At 33.1% G+C, this 21,942-nt stretch overlaps 2 protein-coding genes across 2 annotated transcripts; one reads left to right on the forward strand and one right to left on the reverse strand.

The window, feature by feature from the left end:
- The first annotated feature begins 1,821 nt into the window (after positions 1-1,821).
- Positions 1,822-4,501, forward strand: LOC142622417 (trihelix transcription factor DF1-like). The gene is made up of 2 exons (XM_075795883.1): positions 1,822-2,272; positions 2,861-4,501. Exons 1-2 carry the CDS (start codon positions 2,022-2,024, stop codon positions 4,260-4,262), a joined length of 1,653 nt encoding a protein of 550 aa, XP_075651998.1. The 5' UTR covers positions 1,822-2,021; the 3' UTR covers positions 4,263-4,501.
- Positions 4,502-15,465: 10,964 nt separating this feature from the next.
- On the reverse strand, positions 15,466-18,802 carry LOC142615963 (trihelix transcription factor DF1-like). The gene is made up of 2 exons (XM_075788862.1): positions 18,296-18,802; positions 15,466-17,385 (listed from the first exon to the last, which is right to left on the reverse strand). Exons 1-2 carry the CDS (start codon positions 18,598-18,600, stop codon positions 15,837-15,839), a joined length of 1,854 nt encoding a protein of 617 aa, XP_075644977.1. The 5' UTR covers positions 18,601-18,802; the 3' UTR covers positions 15,466-15,836.
- Between the last annotated feature and the right edge of the window lie 3,140 nt (positions 18,803-21,942).

Below are 21,942 nucleotides of genomic sequence, written 5' to 3' on the forward strand. Positions count from 1 at the left end.
TAATAATTTGATACCTAAAATTTGTTGTAAAATTATTATAAAAATATTAGTATGTAATACATTACACGTATAATATATATAGCAATCAAGGCCTGAAATACCAAAACTAAGAAATTGGCATTCTACACGTGCCACGGAGGGTATTGGCCACAGGGCATGTTCTTGACAGAAAGGGGATGTAATATATATCCTCCAGAGGACACACAAAGCTACCACGGCCTCATCTATGGTCCCAAATTTTCAAATTATTAGCTAATGATGACGAATTATATGATCTTTCTTAGCCATCAAAAATTTCAATCCCATTTATTACGGTAGGTCGCAACCTAACGGAAACGGTCGCTACTTACTTCCTTTCATAAATGGCTTCGCCTAATAACATGACCTTCATCTACCTAGTTTAAGTCAATGATATGCACCAATTGAAATTGAAACAATTTTTTTTCTTCTTTTTAACATGAATCACTATTTTTTTTTTTTTTTTGAATACTAAGAATTTTAACACACACACAAGAGGAGAGAGGACAATGTTTTAAAGAAACTAACAGTAGTATATATCCAAAATGGTCTTACATGAATCACTATTTGTACTACTTTTATTATGCATTAATCAAAGCAAAACAAAATAATAGTAATGAAATTTTTTTTTTATAAACTTTGTACTTCTAAATTTATTATAAATTTATAGAGATTTTTTTTTTAGTGATGTTAAGCATGTTACAAATTTGATTATATAAGTTCTATAATTAGATGTGCAACTAGCCACAAAATAGTAACATATATTATTGAAATGATACTAATCATATTCATTCTTATGCTAGATGGTAAGTTTTTTTTTTTAGTTGAATTACTAGTAATTTTAGTAATTTTAATGTTTTCTTTTCTTTTTTCATTGATGACATGGCAATCAAAATTTGTCAAACCGTGTAGCATGGTCGACATCACAGTAGGCTCCTTTTGGCCACGTGGCTTCACAAGCGCCAAAAATTTTCCTTTCAAAGTTGAAAAATTAGAGGCAATTTTATTGCTTTCATTTTCGGGGACCCAAAGGGTATATGGGGCAAAGAGAAAGATGCCCAAGTGAGGAATAAAAAAAATTATATAAATTGGCCATTCCATTCTGTTATTTACCTGATGTAATACTTTTGCAATTACCTTTTATGATTAAGACCACTCTCGGGGTATTCAGATGTTTGGAGTGTAACATAAACCCGAAAATCTTAGATTTAATCTATCATATTATCAATTTCTTATAAAGTTTTTGGTGCATTCTATTGTTAGAGGAAGTAAAATAATTTGACTAAATACTTGGACACCACTTTCTTAAAAAAAAAAAAAAATTGCATGATTAAGGGTCCATTTAAAATCCGTTTATTTTACTAAAATTGAAAAAAAAATTTAAGTACTGTAAATAAAAATAAAATTTAATTGAAATAGTATAGTGAAATTCATAAATTGTACTAAAAAATACAGTAAAATTCATAAATAATAACAAAAATAAATTGGTAAAAACAATCTTTAACAAATAAACGCTAAAAGGTCAATAGGAATCTGTCAGGGGTTTTCAGTAATTTCAAGTCCAAGTGTTGCCAATGGCCACTGAAATCCAAAACGGCCCCTAAAAGCATAGCTGACCTACAATGGGCCAACTTATCCCCATCGTCGCTATCTGCAGCTGTTACCATTGCTACTTACACATTTCCATTAATTCAATATTTATATATATATATATATATTATTTTTTAATATATCAATTTCAGCCTCTATTATTTTCTCTGATTTAATTATGTATATAATAAAGAACCCAAGCGACCATAATATGTTCTTTTTCTAACCAACAGAAAGAACAAAATTTACTGAAGATTCCATACCTATGACATTAGAGAAATAAACTTTTGATTTCTCTTTTTCTTTGTTGAGATAAACAAAGCTAGCAGATCCCACCCAAATAAACAAACAGAATCACTTTCTCTTTTTGATACTTTCTTTTCAGCTGTGATTGCCTGGAGATAGAGAGCACCATGTTGAGGGATTCTGAGGAGGACACAGTGATGGTTGGAGCTGATCATGAAGGCGATAAGGACGGTGTTATCGGGTGGAACTCAAGCGAAGAAGATAAGGGTAAGAGTGATGAAGGTGGTGACAGAATTACTAGCGGTGGAAAGCGGTGGCCTCGCCCAGAAACTTTAGCACTATTGAAGATACGGTTGGACATGGATGGGGTGTTTTGTGACTCAAATCTTAAAGGTCCACTATGGGAAGAGGTTTCAAGGTGATTTGTAATTTCTTTTTAATATGTTTTTGTTTTGTTGAAATTTTTGTTGCTGTTTTAGATCACTAATTGAGATCCGGATTTGGGTTTCCACTGAAACTTTGTTTTCATCTTTTGGTAAAACTTTTTGAGTCATTTCACAGTATGCACTTTTTTTTGGGATATTGGCAATTCTTCTTGTACTTTCATTTGGTAATGTTTCTTAAATATATATATTATTGAGAAATTCAAAACCCATACGATGATCACCAATTTCAATGCTCTTAAGTGAAAATCAAGTTGATTTGCTTTTTAAGATAAATAAGATTAGTATTATACTATTATTTATAATTAATAACCATTTTTTGAAGAATTCTAGAAGAGGGGTATATTTATAATGATACATGACATTTTTTCCGACATTAGTAATGTGTTTTCCTTGGAAAACCTTTGGTCATGATGATGATTTGTTTTATAGTTTCTCTCATCTTTCTAGGTCGTTCTTCCTTAATTCTATCCATCAATTATTGTAGATTATGTTATGAAAGTAAGCATCTTTGGGACAGTAACTTATAAAAAAGATGTTTTTTTCCAAAATTTCGGTGTCAGGAAACTAGCAGAGCTTGGTTATAACCGGAACGCCAAGAAATGCAAGGAGAAATTTGAGAATGTCTATAAGTACCACAAAAGAACCAAAGAAGGTCGAACCGGGAAGCCAGAGGGGAAGACGTATCGGTTTTTTGATCAATTACAAGCCCTTGAAAAAAAACATCAACCATCTAGAGCAATGGCTTCAAGTGTTTCTAATACTACTATTCCATCCACAGCAAACCCTACAATCATATCCCACAAAGGTGTTTCTAAGAGTACTACTGTTCCATCACCAACAAACCCTACAATCATATCCCAGAGTGTTGTCCCTCCAATACCAAACCCTACAATTCCTCCATTACAAGCACCAAAACCTGTTATTCCTAGAAATCCTTCGCAAAGTACCATTTCTGGGATTATTTTCTCGGGTAATACTTCGACCTCTTCTTCGACAGCGTCTGATGAAGAATTGAAAGGCCGTTGTAAGAAGAGGAGGAAATGGAAGGACTTTTTCAAGAGTCTTGCAAAGGAGGTGATAGAGAAGCAAGAGGAGCTACAGCTGAAATTCTTGGAAGCCATAGAGAAACACGAAAATGAACGAATAGTTCGAGAAGACTCTTGGAGGATACAAGAAATGGCAAGACTCAACAGAGAGCATGAAATGTTGGTCCAAGAACGATCCACCGCAGCAGCGAAGGACGCAGCGGTAATTGCATTCTTGCAGAAGATATCAAATGGCAACAATACAAATCTGCAGTCACAGCCAATGCCTCGGCTAACACCGCCGCCATGCTTGCTCTCATCAGAGACCAATTCTGAGATTCAGAAAATGGATATAGTTCGCTTTGAGAATAGTTCAACACCTTCACCGACACAAACAAGCTCTTCCAGATGGCCAAAAGCTGAAGTTGAAGCTCTGATAGGGCTTCGAACAAGTGTTGATCGTAACTATCAAGAAAATGGGCCAAAAGGGCCTATGTGGGAGGACATTTCAGCTGGAATGCGTAGGCTTGGATACAATCGGAGTGCCAAGAGATGCAAGGAGAAATGGGAGAACATCAACAAGTACTTCAAGAAGGTGAAGGAAAGCAACAAGACAAGGCCCGAGGACTCAAAGACGTGTCCATACTTCCAAAAGCTTGATGCACTATACAAAGAGAAGAAAAAAATTGAAAGCTCAGCCAATTCTGGTCGTGATATGAATAACTTAATGGAGCCATTGATGGTCCAGCCAGAGCAGCAGTGGCCTCCACAAGAAGACAATAAGCGGCAGGAGACAGTTATGGAAGATATTGAAAATTTAGAACAAAATGAAGAAGACGATGAAAATGAAGATGTAGATAGTGAGGAAGAAGATGATGATGACGGCGGTTATGAGGTGGTAATAAACAAACCTACCTCGGTGGATAATGGTGAATGAAACAAGATAGGGAAGCTTCTTATAATAGAGTTACAAATAGTTTGCGTCATTGGGTGTAAAAAAGAGTGTCCTAAATGGTCCAAAGGCATGTGAAAGAGCAAATTTTCTGAGTTCTATTTTCAATGATTAATATCCCGGACCCCAAAAGAAAAGGGAAAATTGTTGCTTCATTCCTTCTTGATGTACACTTGTTTACACAGTGTTAATATTTTATAAAATTACACTTTTTTTTTTAGAAATGTCCACACTTTACACTACTAAGTGTGTACAGTTAGTGTGTATTAAATAGTGTACAATAATCAACGCTAAAAAAGAAAAAAAAGAAAAAAAAAAAAGAAAAAGATGGAATGATAATTAGATAAATAAATAAACCCTTTATGATTTGTGTCGTCGTATAATACCTTCCCTTATTCGGATCTGATTGAGAGAATAGAGTAATTGAATTGACACCAATACACATGGGGTTAGTGTAGAGTGGTATTTGATTAATTTCATAAATAATAATAACTATATATTTATTACAATTTGCCAACTTAATTTAATGGCAAATCTTGAAAGCATTGAATCAATAAATTAGTGTGGTGCCTTGTTTCATTCGACTTCCCACATAATACTAATAATTTTGGTAGCAATTTGATTTCTTATCATTGGAATAAAGGATTCTGGATATAAACCAGAACAAAATGAGGTGCCTACAGAAATTATTAGTCAATTTTCATTTAATTGCTCCGTTTTGCTAGTATAAAATAGTTTTCTGTACAGCTAATTGCAATTAATGAGAACAAGCAATGTCCAAGCCTTTGTCCTAATGTTACCCTCTTAGTCCTCCAATTTTATTCTTTGTTTACATTTTTAACATGAGACCCTTATCCCATCTACCTCCACCTCAAAGACCCCCCGAGCTTCCCAAATCTCTAGAGTTTTTTTCTTCTCTTAAACTCATTGTGTTTTTCCTTTGCTCGTAAGCTCTAATTTCCCCCTCTTTAATGAGCATCCATTACTATAGATACAATGGGAGAGGTTGACCAAGCGTTAGCGATACTAAGATGAAAGGATTGAGTAGATATTTCAAACGCATTTTGGCAATCCTTGATTTTTCTTTCTATAATAATAATAATAATAATAATAAAGCGGGGTCTTATTTCTAAGTAGTGCTTTAATGCCGATCACTCTTCTGCCATTGCTTGCTATCAAACCGTAGTTTTCAATTTGGCCTTCAACCATACAGGCCAAGCGGCTAAGTTTAGTGCTTTCAAAATCTTTTATGACTGGTTTAGATTGAAGAGTAAAGAAGAATAAAATAAAATTTGTTCAAAATTAGTTTATTTTCAGCCAACTCAACTCAATTCTACTCTCCTTCATTCTCTCTCACTCCTTCCTCAATCCAAACATGCCCTTAAATAAAAGAAAGAGAGAAAGAAGACTAATAGGAGCTGCTTCAACAAATTAGAATTTTCAGTGGACCTAGAGACTCCGAGGCTGTACCCTATTGGTTCCTCCCAAGGGCCCTTTATTGTATCACGCGTGAGCAACATCTTCTTCTCTTTGTGAAAACCTTCTCCTAAGGATTTTCCTTCATAGACTACTGCTTCAGCGAAAGTGATAGCCAGTGCGATGTGTGGACTTGGGTTCCATAGAGGTGACCGAAGGTGAGAGGAAAGCTTTTTCTTCATCACAGTGACCTACCCCCATAAGCATCCTAAAACAAAGAGAGTTTGGTTGAAATATTTATAAATATCGCATGGTTGTGGTAGTAATGTCCCGGAACCTAGCAACTATTCCGCGCTTGAGTTTCAAGTTACCTTCTCTTCAGATTTTCCTGTCTAGTGACCTATTCGACAACGAATTCTTACATGGTCCAAGGAAATCAAAGGTATGCTTCCATCATTTCATCTATATCGAAACCTATATAAAGAGCTCCTTTCAGCACTTACTCCTAAGTTGGAGCAACAAGTGACGGATTGAACGTCTCTAATTTACAAATCTTGTTTACTATTGTATAATAAGGAAATAACTTTTCTTTTGCGGCTAGATCTCCATTTGGTAGAACATTTTTTTTAGCATTATCATTTATAAGGGAAGGGGGGGGGGAGGGGGGACACAGTTTGTTTCTAGGATAATTGAACAAGAACCTTTTATTCTTCGGCAAATTTTTGTAGACTTTCCCTTGAAATGTCATCCTAGCTAGTAAATCTCAATCCTCAATTGGATATTATTTTGTAGAACTCCTCTGCTAATATCAACTTCTCCACCTTTGATCGCCAAATTCTGTGTTGAAAACCCATCAGTTGTTGCCTTAAGCATTGATGATGTGAACTTGTACTTTCGACGCTCTTGAATTCATTTATTAGGGCGCCCATCTAATCTTATAATAGTTGTTACTTATTACAACCTAGGGCGTGGGTTGTCACATCAAATATTAATTAAATTGGTCACTTTTTAATTTCAAATTTTTAAGGGACATAAAATTTTTAGAGACTTTCTTACATCTCAAAGTCTCAAACAGAAGGGGTGGCGGGAAAAAATTGGTGAACTGTTTGAGAATCTTTTTCTTATAATTGACTATAATGAGTAAGTTGTGGTGGAATACAAATTATTTGTACTATATTTTTTGTATTCTACTTTTTATATTACAAATTACAGTTTATTATGTTTTTATTTTATTTTATTTATAAAATAGTCAAGGTTTAAAATTAAAAAATAAATAAATAAATACAACAAGTTATAATTGATAAAATATAAAGTAGATCGTTGTTGTGGCTATACCCAAATTTAATTGCTTTCTCATAAGGGGGAAAAATGGAGGAGGTGGTAAGTTGTAACAATGGGTGGGTACTTTTTAATTGGGCCACAACCAGTATGTTGCAGCAATATTCACTCAAATTTAATTATGTCCTCGTGGGAAAAAAAAAAAACGGAGGAGGTTCCAACTATAGGTGGGATCGTTTTGTAGGAAAAGCTTTGACCACCTATAGTTTAAGTTTCTATTAATTAAAAAAAAAAATTGTTTCCATGGGAAAAAGTTAATGGATATCATAAACGTATTGATTTAGTAATATTTTTCAAAACTTTTTAAAGTAAAATATAAAAAAAAAATAATCATTTTGAAATATTTTTATATTTTTCATAAAAATTATGTTAAAAATTTCTTAAAATAATTTATTAACAATTATTCTGGAGTCACTCATTAACCGGTCCTATCTTTAAAAGTATCAGTTTAGATATTTTTACACCATCCGACGAAATAGATGGATTCCATTTTATCTGAATTATATTAAAACTAACGGTCAAAACTATCAATTGCTATAATTGACAATCCCCCAAAGTCTTGGTCCAATGATTAGGATCTTATGGAGTAGATCTTGAGTTCAAATTTCCGAAAACGATGCTACGGAGTCGGTTTAGTTTAAGGACTATTAAACTTTATTTGATTAAAAAAAAAAAATTACTAACAGTGATTGAAATATCTGATTTTGCTTGAAAAGTGCCAAAGATGAATGATTCATTAGAAAATGACAAAACTTGATCGAAAGATGTTCTCCTTTTTTCCCAAATGGTAGAGTTTGAACACATTATTTCAGTTCAGTCGTAGCTAGAAGTTCCCAATAAACCAAAACATCTTTGCACATTGAGAACTTTTTTTTTCCCTGAATAGAATGAGTGATTTATGACCTACAAAATGAGAAGCAGGGTATGATCCTTTTCCTTCTATATGTGAGTCATGCACTATTTAATGATAATTATACACGCTGGGAACAAGCTCAGCATTAATTATTGGAACCAAGACCAACCTTTGCTTTGAACTTTTAGAACATCTTTTCGTTTTTTCTTTTCCTTTTGCTACTTGGTTGTCGGCTAGGATTCTTAGAGCACTGCCCAAGGAGTACAAGTTTTTTTTTTTTTTTTTAGAAACAAATACACACATACAAGAGAGATGGAAAGGAGTTCCAACACAAGAACACACCACGGCTCCACTCAAGGAGTACAAGTTAAAAATTAATACATGCTCAATTATGAACTGTAATGCACTTTTAAAATAAAAAATAAAATACACATGTTAATGATTCAATGGCTTACATATATAAAATTATTGTGATAAGTGTACTTTTTTTTAATATACGTGTACAATTTGACTTTAATTTTTGAAAAATGAATAAAAATATTATTTAATAAAACATTAAATATATCTTAATTAGTGCCTTTAGAACATTCGTTAATAAAATCAAATTTTTTATTAGTGAATATAGTTAGTGAATAGAGAAATCTCTTGGAGTGAAGCCATATATATATATATATATATATATATATAAAGTTAAGAGACTTGGACCTAGGACCTCATAAATCACATGATGCCTAGATACTTCTAGACTAGCCCTTTGGGAGTAGAGAACAACTGTAAGGCTGTGTTTGGTTTGGGTGAAAAACCTTTATTGAAAACATTTTGCAACCTTATGAATGTTTGGGTGGATTGAAAATCCTGGTCAAACTGAAATCAAACTAAGGTTGGCTAGAGTGTAAAATTAATTACACTTTCATTTTACAGCATTTTTTTTTTCATCCTTCACTCTCACACTCACGCTTTACAAACCCGAAGCAAAGCAGAGAGGAGAGCTTGAACCACAGCCACCTCCATCACTGAACGTCGCCCTTATCCTCACCGCCAGTTAGGTTGCTCGCGTTCTCCTTTCTTCTGTCTCTTTACCTCTCTTTCCCTTGAACCTATGAAACCCCAAAGCTTGATCTATCCAAATCGAGCTAGCACGTACCAAAACCAAAGTTCTCTCTTACCAATTTGTTGAGCCATGTCACCTCTCTCTCTCTCTCTCTCTCTCTCTCTCTCTCTCTCTCTCTCTCTCTCTCGTGTGTCTTAAAAAAAGGTAATTTCCCCACATTAATTGCTTAAGAAAGGGTGTTGTATGTGAGACCAATTTCAATTATGGTAATGATTTAGACCCCAAATTTTAAATTAAGCCTTAATCAATATTAGGCTAGTCTATCAATTAACACCAAGTTTAAGTGATTAACCAATTGATATAAGTAAGGATGATACTAATTGCATGGATAACAATAAAATGAGCAACCGAAAAAATAATTGGCACAATAGTCAACGAGATAATACCAGATGTATTATCAAAGAGGAAAAATTAGATAATCAAGCGAAAAACTTCTCTATGGCATTACCAACAAAACTATCCGCTAGAATGAATAGTTGCATTGCAAGATATACATAAAACCCTCCAAGCTTAGTGTTATCTATGTCCATAAGCCTTCCAAGCTCCTGCTAGAAATCAACTTCACCAAGTTCTTTCTTCAATGTAGCTACCAATTTGCAAGTTGAGCCGTCAACTACAAGCACACAAGTACCACAAGCAACCAAGTTTCCTTGGATTTATATGAGTGCTCAATGATTCCCAAGGTTCCAAACAACAATCACAACACAAGTGGTGATGGGTGTGAAGGATCTAATCTCCTCTCATAGGATTTGGCTATGGTGAGAGGGAGACAGTAGAGAGAATTGGTAGGTGTTTGGCTCTCACAAAAGGGAATGTTTCTCTCAACTCTTAGGGGGGAATTAGGGCTTTTAGGGTTCTCTCTAGTGTTTCAATATCTGAATTAGGTTTACAATTTTTTGGAAAATGGCACTTATTTAGGTAGGTTAAAGGGGTCGATATAGCAAACAAAAAGTAACTGAATGTTTCAAGTTCAGTTGAGTTCATAGGGACAAGAATGAGGCGAGTTTGAGCCAAACTCACCATCCAAAAACTTTTCAAACTTGAACCTCATACCATTCTCGCCTCATACACTTGAACCACTTTAAACCACAAGCCCAATACAAGAAAAGGTCCACAAAAACATACATAGAAATATGAATTTTGAAACCCAAAATATATTGAAATTTGCCATGGAATTAACCAACATCTAGAAGCTTTAACAGTGTGTAGTATAACTTGTTACATTCTTTTTAAAAAGTTATCATCAATTTTGAGTAGAGTTTGTAAAAAATCTATGTGTTATAACTTATAAGTTCGTTTCTTTTAAATAAAAAATAAAATAAACAAAAAGCCTCATTCCATCTCTACTTGTCGTGAGGTTATTTATTAAAAGCTACTTTTTATCGGAACTTTAACTAAATAAACAAAGGCACAAAGATATCTCATTTTATTCATTTCTCGTGACATGGGTGTTACCATTTGAATTTGAAAATTGAAACCCAAGAGGGGTCGTGATCATGATCATTATATATTACATATATTCAATTAGATAGAGGTCTTACAGGTAGTCAAATGTGGCGTGAGTCGAGCTGTTTTGGACGCGGCTCGCCGCGGAACCCTTTCATACACTTGGGAAGTCAACTACATATTGGCTGCACATGCTTTCGATTATTCCTTCCCTTTGATACCATTACTCATTTCAGCCTCTTTGATAGCTACATTTTCATAAGTCAAGAATCTAAGGGGAAGTAGATTTGTTCTTATTCATTCATAATCATCTTATATAATTTGTCTCACAGATAAGTGATTTTTTTTTTCATTGCAATGGCAATATTCACAACATTTTGACCAAACCTGCTTAGATTTTTTTTTTTTGGTTGCTGATCAGTACTATATAATAAAATTTAATTAAAGCATCAAAACAATGAGCTGGCCTTGATATGAATCTACCTGATATGCCGGCATCACAATTTTTTTTTTTTTTTATTATTATTATTATTATTATTTTTACTTTCTTGAAAGGACAACCTCTCCTCAACTTGCATTTATCTTCATTAATGTAAGATCTGCAAAAATTAATTCCTTTTATCCAATGAACTATCCTTCTCTAATAAGACATTCCCACTCTCTCTAATAGAGAATATCCACATGCCCTACTATCAAATCCAAGCCCACCTTTATCAAATGGAAGCAGCACTTTTCATATGGTCCAACCTAACCTTTATACAAATGACAATAGCACGATAAAACTTTCAAGTTTCAAGTGTAAGGAGAAAATGGACAATACTTTTCCATGCATGCTATAGAGAATCAGAGCTGACAAAGAAGAAAGGAAAAAAACCAGGCAAGAAATCATGCATTGATTTGTTTTGAAGGTTAAGCAACCTCAAGATTAACAAATAGATAGTGTTTTCAAGAACTTGAACATAAATTTAGGTTTTTTTTAGTGCAATTTCTACTTCAAACTTGTTGTAGTTTGTTTAATCTCTAGAGCATGTGAATTAGTACCACGGCACGGCTTTCATTCAAGTCTGCCATTAAGACATATAGCAGCATACGTGTCTCTCTAAGGTCTTTGTCAGGGAATAAATGTGCAAGTGATTTAAATACGGAAGGTAATTGGACTTAAAAAGGAGTTGAGATATTGAGAAACTAGTCTTGGGAATATGACAGTACTATGTTACACTGTACATATTTTGCTTTCTGTCTGATTCATGATCAGTTTGGCCTTGATGTTTGTATTGGGTATCTTTTGCCATTTTAATTAGTGGAATTTCACATTTCATTATTAGCAATCAAATTGGAATCACCATGCAGTTAATGCATGTCATTTAGGTAACAATGTTTACCTGGAATGATTTGCAGTGCTATGGGGTAAATAACTAGAACTCACCCAGCAAAAAAGAAAAGAAAAAAAAAAAAACTAGAACTTTATTGCAACACGTTTTGCAAGAAGATGATATTCAAAATAGACAAATCACCACTCGACTTAATTAGCTAAATAAATGTTATTCTTAAGCCTTCTGAAAAGATAGCTACACGTATTGATAAAATAATTTTTCGTTTTCTCTTGTGCCCATGTTTTTTCTGCTTAATTGATTAGTAGATCAGGTTTAGATATATACTTATATATGTACGTTTTTTCACCATAGACGCAACGTTTTTTTTTTCTTTTTAAAAAATGATATCAAATCAAGAAAATGACTACTCAGGTTCACATAAAAAACTGGTAGTGGTGAAAAAGAAAAAGTGAAAAGAAGAATGAGGTTAACTAGAGGGAACCATTTTATGGAATGCATGTAAAAATCTTTTTCCTTTTCCAGTTGACACTGAAGGGTGATAAGTTGAAGCAAGTTGGATCCTGTCCCACTAAAATTACAAGAGGAAGACGGACTTTTCTGCATGTATGTGTGATGGCAATAGGAGCTTTTATGTCTTACACTGTTACTGTGTAACAGTATTTATTCCTGTCAGATAGATGATAGATCAAAACCAATCAATTTGTGGGGCACATCTTTTATTGCACAAAATTGTTGTATTTCTCATTAAAATGGACATAACTGTAGTGCACGCTCAAGTCAAAGGAAATGCGCCATGGTGAGGAATGAAATGAATGGCTTTGCGTAATTGATCACAAAAGGGTCGGTTCAATAATACAGTTTGATGTTGAACATAATAAATTTAAATAGGATTTATTTTTTAATTTAAACTTTAAATAATAATTTTAAAAAAATTGAAAATCTACTTTTTTATGCAAAATTGACGCTCAAGTTTATATTTATGTTTTGTTAACATATTCAATCTTAACTAAGAGTTTATGAATTTTTATTTAGTAAAGCCTCTTTCGGCATAAATAATTATATCAATTATTATCGATAAATTTTTTTTACCAATACATACATTTAAAAAAGAATCTAATCTTTTAATATTAACAATAATTGTTATATTACATGTATGAACATCATTATGATTATTTTTATTGTGGTCTTTTTATTGTATGATTTCATTATTTTCTAACTTTTTTTATGAACTTCTTGTTTATTTGTGAGATTTCATCTAAATTTACTATTATATTTTTTTACTAACAGTTTTATAAAAAGATCGTATTTGATAGCAATAAACTTTCATATTATTTATATTAATTTTCTGTTATATTTTTATATTGCTAATAGCAAATTTATAAAAAGATCATATTTGTTGGCAATAAACTTTTCTATTCTTGTCTCTCATTTTTTGAAGTTTTTGACTTCTAGATTAATATTTTGTAGTAGAAATTTATAATTAAAAAATATCTACATATAACATAAAACTATATATCAACAATGTAAAACTATAATATGAAAAGTATAATTGTAAAATGTAGAATAATGGAATCTTATTTATCAAAAGTACTATTGCAAATATCTTGATGACCCAATAGCCTCAACGATCCCAAGAAAAAACATATTCAACATATAACTCGATGGATAATAATAACCAACCCAAGATCGAAAAAAAACAATTATCTTGGTTTTAACAAAAATATTTTTTTTTTTTTGAAGAGTTTTATTTTACCTTGAATATTAAGGGAAATGTATGGTGAAGGAAAGTTGAAATCTAATTTCTAATTTTCATTTTGGTGTTGAGAGAGAGAGAGAGAGAGAGAGAGAGAGAGAGAGAGAGAGAGAGAGATCACTAAAAAAACAATTTTTAGTGAGTCTTTTATCAATGGCTTTAGTGACTTAGGCCTAGAGGCAACCTTGGATCATAGGTTTCAAGGTTGGCATATTTACATTGACTGTCTTTTACTTATATAATGTAAAGGTATGACAAGGCGGAACTTAGTTGATCAAGGCTTCAAATAATGGCTTTGTGATAAAAGACATATGATTGTCATTATTAAGTAAAATTATTCCATATTTTCAGTGTACCATGTCATCCTCTCCTATTAGAGTGAATTTTACTTGTACAGCCTACGTATAAAATTTATCCTCATACGTAGGAGGGAAGTGTGTGGAACATATAATTCCATTATTAATTTGAAGGAAAATGATTGGCCAAATTGTCCTAAGTGGAAATACAGGGTTAGAATCTTATACTAATGTCCAAACATAAATTAAACTGAAATGAAAATGGGAAAAAAAAATAATAGAGGATTGGATGCAGCCGACATTATGCTCAATTGATTTAAAAGGAAAATATTAGCCACTTTATTCCATAATAAAATTCCTAAAGTATAGCATTGTCTTTAGTAGAAAAATTTTATGCAATCATAGTTGTACCAAATGATCATCTGAACTTCTTCATTTCTTTTTCTTTTCAAAACAACTCATCACATAAATTAAATTTCTCATAATTGTTCATACAAACTTTTTTTAATAGATATGATAAGATTTGAAATCTATAGTATATATCTTAGGATAATTGCTCTTTATTTATTATCAAGTTAAAACTTCAATTGATTTTTTTATGTTATATGTAGGATTTGAACCAAAATTTTTTTTTTTTTTCTGTTTCTTTGTTTGAGAAGAAAATTGTATATTCATTAAAGAAAAACCAAATCGGCTAGGATTGCAACATTAAAGTGTAAAGGAACTTCATTTATCTACAAAGAAAAACATATAACATATCTAATAGATCTCTTATTCAATCACAAAAAAATTCACTAATTCAATTAATCGAAACCGACCACATATATAAAAAAATAATATATATAATATATTAAGAAAACTTTGTCAAACATCTCACCACAAATATTTAGGTGTCTATTTTTACACACATCTCAATTATATTAAATTACATCTATATAAGATTTAAGTGATAGTCCAATAACTTCTTTTATAATACTTTGTATGTGTGGATAAACTCTTATCTTATCTTCACTCCTCTTTTATTTACCTAAAAATAAATAAATACAATCCTTTCATCTTTCTTTTAGTACTCGTACTCACGTCAAATCATGAATTCATGATCATGAATTTAATGAAAATCAATAACTTATACAAGGAAAAGCTGTCTGTAATTAATTCCTGAAAAATAAATGAAAGAAGGAAAAACTGCATGCAAGTTAGGTCCTTTGTAAATTAAGAAAACTTAGAAGATTCCTTTTGGTGGACCCTGTTGTTGTAGGGTTCATGACTCCATGTGATATTGGCCTTTTGTGGTAAGGGCCCTGTTGGAAAGGGCAAGCATAATGTGCCCTCATTTTAAGCTGTTCTGCACTACATGAATCTGAACCCCATCATACACTGTTTTCTGAATTTCTCTGCAAAACCACCAGATGCCGTTAAATTGAAAAAATAATAATAATATTAAAAACAAAAACTGAAAAGATGCTTCTCTCTCCCTCCCTCTCTTTAACTCACAGCTATCGTTTAGTGAAATTAATCTTGAAACGAAAAGTCAATATTCATCCAAATTATAGACCCCAAAAAAAGAAAAAAGAAAAAAAAAAAAAACTGACAAGTAAATAACCATTTCTCACACTAACACCACCATGAAACATAAACAAAAATACAACATTAATAAGTCTCTTTTATTTTATTCTGTGGAACCTGAACAACCCTCTTTCTCTCTCTCAACTTATTTATTTAACCAAAAAAATAAATAATCTATAAAATAAAAACATATAATCCCACTGACTATATGCTACAACCCCCTCCCCCCATGTGTTTTTGCCGTATATAAACTTTTTTTTTTCTTGAAGTTCTGCCTCTCCAAATTCACCAACACCACCAACACCACACGCCGGAATCCGACCCACTTCCCACCGGCTGTCCCATGCGATCTGACCCGACCCGACCTGACCTGACCTGATCCACATTCATTAGAAAAAGGACTTTTCTTAGTCTTGGTCATGATGTCTCACTCAAGCGAGCCTCAGCTAGCTAGCTGCACCCATTGAAGAAGGTTTACTAGCCACTATCTCATAATGACCACCACCCTCCTCTTCTTCTTCATCATCTCTATCCTTATCATCATCATCATCATCATCCTCCTCCTCCTCTTGATTTTGGTCCATTGGCTCGCTTTCCACATCTTCCATGACGGCGTCGGATTGCTGAGGAGGCCATTGCTGCTCAGGCCGTACCATCAATGGCACCATATTGCTGTTTTCGGGTTTCACTTGACTTGAAGGGCTAATTTCATACTTGTTCTTCTCTCTGTATAGAGCGTCAAGTTGGTGAAAATATGGGCAAGTCTTTGCATCCTCAGGCCTTTTCTTATTGCTTTCCTTGACCTTCTTGAAGTACTTGTTAATGTTCTCCCATTTTTCTTTGCATCTCTTTGAGCTTCGATTGTATCCAAGCTTTCTCATTGCGAGCGAAATCTCTTCCCATAGAGGTCCTTTAGGCCCATTTTCTTGATACTTAGCATCAAGACTGGTCCTTAGCTTGATCAAAGCTTGAACCTCCACTTTAGGCCATCTCGAAGAGCTTGTTGGAGTGAAGTTACCCCCATTATCATTCTTGTGAATTTCCAAAGTTGTCACAATTGCGTGTGGCGCCGCCGTAGATGGAGCTGGTGCCACTGGCTGCGGCAGTGGTAGTGGAGCTGGCTGAGGCTGAGGCTGAGTCGCGGTTGGCTGTGGCGGTGGCAGATTGTTTTGAGGTTGTTGACCCGGATTTTGCTGTTCGGATATCTTTTGTAAAAATGCCATTACTGCTGCATCTTTAGCAGCTGCTATGGATCTTTCTTGGGCTAAAATTTCCCGCTCTCTATTGATTCTTGTCATTTCCTGCGCTCTCCAAGCTTCTTCTCGAACCATTCGGTCGCGTTCTCGTTTCTCTATGGCATCCAAGAACCTTTTTTGTAACTCTTCTTGTTTTTCTATGACTTCCTTCATTAGTCTCTCGAAGAAGTCCTTCCATTTTCTCTTTTTCTTACGCCGGTCTTCCAATTGTTCGTCCGAGGAAGTCGAGGAAGAATCAGTGGAATTGGAAATAAGATCTGCTGAAATGTTTTGAAGCGACGGAATTGTGGGTTGTGAAGGGTTTGTTGTTGTTGCTGCTGCTGCTGCTATTGGTTGTGGTATTGGTGGTGGTGGGAAAATTGTGTTTGTAGGGTTTGTTGGTGGGAGTGAAGGAATTGTTGTAGCATTGATCACTGGTTGTGTAACAATATTAGCCTGACCTTGTGACACATTCGCAGTATGTAATGTGGCTGATGTAACAGTGACTTGATGAGCAATACTTGGAAGGTTTGGTAATGGCATTGCCAATGTTGTTGTTAAAGTTGGAGGCTTTGGAGGTGTAGGTGATTGAGTTTGAGGATGATGTTCGAAAGCTTCTAATTGATCAAAAAATCGATAGGTTTTTCCATCGGATTTCCCAGTGCGACCTTCTTTGGTTCTTTTGTGGTACTTGTACACGTTCTCGAATTTCTCCTTGCATTTCTTGGCACTTCGATTATAACCAAGTTCTGCTAGCTTCCTGATTTAGAAAATGAAACAAAATAAAAATCCATGAAAAATATTTATTAAAAAAAAAAAAAACTCAGTTTCTATTTCTATCACACATTAATTTTAACAAGAAAACAAAGTAGCATTGCCACATAAAATAAAAACCTGAATAATACGAAAATTAGACAAGAAGAGTTATGACATAATGAAAACAAGATGCTATAGAAGAGAAGGATGAAACAAAACATATAGGAGGAATTAAGAATTGGTAGATAACTAAGCACTGTTGTCTCCGATGGAAATTATATAGCTCCAGATGGGAGAATTATTCTAGATTTAATTTTCCTAGTACTTTTCGAGAACTAAACTGAACAAGAGTGAACAAAGTGAGATAAGAAAACTAACTGATGTTTATAGACTGAAAATAAATTCTGATATCCTTTTTGGAATATTGGAAAAGGGGAAAATGCTTGAAAAGAAAACAAACCCGAATTCCATACGCCTAGAATCTTAATTCTACAACGAAGAATTTCGTTTGTTGATGCTAAATTCCCACAAAATGAACCAAGAAAAGAAACTAGGGAACTTACTGAAATAAATAATAATAATTACTTGGAAACGATAACCCTTAAATCCAGAAAGCAAGAAAAATGTGAACTGCTCGCAAGAGAATAATCCGTGAGGCACCAAAACAAAAACTCCCCAAAAAAAAATAACACTTTAAAATTTTTATTTTTTTTTAAATCTACAGATCTCCAGTCTGTTCTCATGAACACCAAGACTATTCATGGCCGGAAGATAGAGAATAGTTGGTTAAAAACGGCGTGAAATCACTAAGAGCGTGCTTAGTATTTCTAACAGAGTCGTTCAGGATTCGAATCAGCTATTGCCAGACTGTTGAATTATAATTAAGGAAGAAAAGGGAAAAATTAAAAATTCACCTGGAAACATCTTCCCACAATGGCCCCTTAACACTTGCATCCTTAAAAGCCACGTCCATGTCTGACCTTATCTTCAAGAGAGCCAAAGTTTCTTGACGAGGCCACCGGTTTCCGCCAAAAGAGCGGTCGCCGAGCTCGTCACCTCTACCTTTGTCATCTTCACCTGAAGTTGATCCACCAAGCCCACCACCAACCTCAGCAGCAGCAGCAGCAGCAGAAACATCATGAGCACTTGTTGTTGCTACAGATGCCACAGCATCTGCAGAGCTCCCTAACACACTGCTACTTGAATCCCCGGCCAGCATAATAGCATAGGTGATACAAGAGAGGTCTCTCTCTCTCTCTCTCCCAATTAACAGTTTGTTCTAAGGGGAAAAAAGAATAAAATTAAAAATATCAACAAAACAAGGTGAAATCTTAGAGGGTTTTATGAAGATGAGTGTATGGTGAATTTATTAATTTATTATGGTGGGGATCTGCTTGTCAATCTCAAGAAGTTGTTTCTTTTTTATTTCTCACTTTTTTTTTTAATTTTTTTTAATAAATTAATTATTTCTTTTCTTTTAGCCGTGGAATCTTCAGTCTTTTTTATTTTTATCTTTATTTTGTCCTTTTTTTTATATATATAATTTTTTGCTTTATTGGTGTTAGTTGATTAAAAAGGAATAGTGAGAGGGATCACCACCTGGGCTCTCTCTCTCTCTCTCTCTGTAATTATAACAGTGGCACAGAAAGATACATACATACATGGATAAAATAAATTACATTACAGAAAAAGATAAAATAAGTTACTCAAAATCCTACAGACATTTTTGAACAGCTGCACATATAGACGATTGTGATAATATGTTGGTTTTTGTCTGCCCAGCTAAATTTAGTTAAAAGCCGGCCCATGTAGGTCAGCTCTATTTATTTTGTTTCTTTTTTAAAAAAATTATATATGTTAAATTTATTATATTAAAAAATCTTATTAAGTGATGTGGTAAAAATTTATTGTTGTCCACCATTTTACTAAAAACTCTCTTTTTTTAAAAATAAAAAAAATTGATGAGTCAATAATCAGTTTTTATTTAAAATTATTTTCTTTACTCAAAAATTTTAAATTAGTGAGGGTCTTTTATGGTAAAAATTTATTTTTATAATTAATGATACCTCAGTTTGTAATCGTTATAAATAAAGTAAAATTTGTAATATCTTCAATAACTTCACGTTAGAGGTGTACTTTGAAATGCAACTGGGTTGGCCACACTAAGGGTAAATTACTGAATTACCCCTAACATGAGAACCATTGACCTTTAATCATTGGAGCTAATTTGAGATAATATTTTATTATATCATTCCGATTCTGATCTGGGTTTGCTTAGTTTAGGATTTTTTATCTCTGTATTTTATATTAGGTTGTCCTTGATATACCCACAATTGCCCCTTGGTTAGAAATTTTGTAGAAAGAAATTAAGTTTTAAATTTTCAACTTGTTGGGTGGGATTGTAGTACTCTACAATGTGGCGTAAAGGGACCTACATTGATCGCGACCATAATAGTTTGACAAATTCTGTTCTCATAATTGAGCAAAAGAAAATAAAATAAAAATTTCCAAATAAATTTGAGCCTCCAAAATGGGTATTTTACTTTCTTGAAAAAAAAAAAAAAAGAAAGAAAGAAGAAGAAGAGGACATTGTGAGTGGGATCCACTGTTGAATGGAACTGGTTAGATGTAGGTCATGTTATTAGGCAAAGCCATTTATGAATAGAAGTAAATGGTGGAAAATTCAGTTGGATTGCAACCTACCGTAATAAATGGTTTCAAAAAATTCAATGGCCTTGATCTCTTATATAATATAATCAGTGATGATTCAAACTAAAAATTATTGGGGTTTTTCCGGGACCATTAACCGTGGTAGCTTGTGATTAATTGGATGTTTCTCTAATTCTGTCCAAAGATTGGGACTTGTGGCAGCCATAAAATTGCGGCAACACCGCTTTCTAACGTTACATTTCTTTTTCAAATTTTAAATTTGTAGTCACACTTTTAATTGAGAAAAATGACCACATATTGTGATAGGGTTGTTGAAAAGCCAATGTCCACATATAGATATGATATTCATATAACCCATACTTCTATTTCTATCTATATGTAACCAAAAATAAAAATAAAACAAATTAGAAATTAGAAATTACCCTTTGATTTATAGAATTCTTTTTTCTTTTCTTTTTTTGAGGAAAATTGATTTATAGAATTCTCTTTCTTTTTGAAGTGGTGGACTCTCTGATCAATAATAAATGAATTTTTTAAAAGGCAAAAGTCAGTCAAATCTAAGAGACCCCCACGGTTGTAGTTGGAGTTAGAAATAGAAACAGTTGAGAGGTTAACCGAAGATTGAAAATAGATGAAATAAGATAAGAGAGCGTGGAAGAAATGAAAAGGATAGTGTGATTTGGGATCGATTTTCAGTAACTCTCAATTATTGAAAGTCCAAAAACAAGTGGATTGCCCAACACATACATAATGTAAAGAAATGTGGGACCTACTCAATCAATATGCTATTTAATGCACACATCATCAAAGATAAACTTTTTTGTACACAAGTATACCATCATTGGGTGCAAAAATCAAAGTATATCGGATCAGAGAGAGAGAAAGAGAGAGAGAGAGAAGTTTGAAGAATATGTCATCCTGTATAGGGGTAGTTTAGTCAACTGAAATACGTAACCCATTCGTAATGCAAAGGGTGTGTAGTCGTAAGTTAGGTGCTACCAAACGGAATTATGCACCGTGTAAACTTGTATTTTGGATCAACAATTTGTAAAGGACATCTTTTTATGTATAAGAATACGACAACAACAAAGATATAGTCCTAAATTTTATAAATCAACTATAAATCTTTAACAGATTAATCAGAATCGACCATATATATTATTTATCACTTCTTTAATTGATTTTTCCTTTTTTATCACTTCTATTAACTTTTCCTTCATTCAAATTAAATCAAATATTTCTTTCTCTAAATATAACTCTTGCATCTTTTCATTAACAGGGGGTTATGCTTATTTTTAAACAGATTTTCTTATTTTGAATTCTTATATTTTATTTTTTAATTTCTACTTGTACAATTTAGCATCTTTTATGTATAATATGAGTTATTTATTTTATTTATAATAATATTAATAAAAGATATTCTCAGATTAAATTAGAGAATTTCGTTTACGGCTATAGAAATTTTCTGTTTAATTAGTTATATAAAAGATAAAAGTGACATGTACGTATAGAGCAGTGTTTAGAGATGCAAAATTAGTTTAATGAGCTTATATATACACAATTCTTTTTATTACACGTGAATGTGGAGCATCTATTCGCCTATAATAGTAGAGGAAAAGGGAAGAAGAGTTGATAAACAAAGAAAGTGGGCGCTGTCATGATAACATTGTTTTCTCTTTATCTTTTTTTTTTTCTTAAAAAAAAAAAGGTTATATTTTTGGTTTATATATATGTATATTGCTTTGCTTGTATTACAAAACAATAGATATATTTACTGGGGTTTGTTTTATGTCGGGTTGCTTCGTTGGCAGAAGAACATCTGAATAGCTGGATAAGATAGATGCCTTGTAGAACTTCTCTAGCTAGCTGGAAAAAGATGCCTTTCCCACTA

Source organism: Castanea sativa, chromosome 1 (genome assembly GCF_040712315.1).
Source record: "Castanea sativa cultivar Marrone di Chiusa Pesio chromosome 1, ASM4071231v1".
Taxonomy (NCBI): Eukaryota; Viridiplantae; Streptophyta; class Magnoliopsida; order Fagales; family Fagaceae; genus Castanea; species Castanea sativa.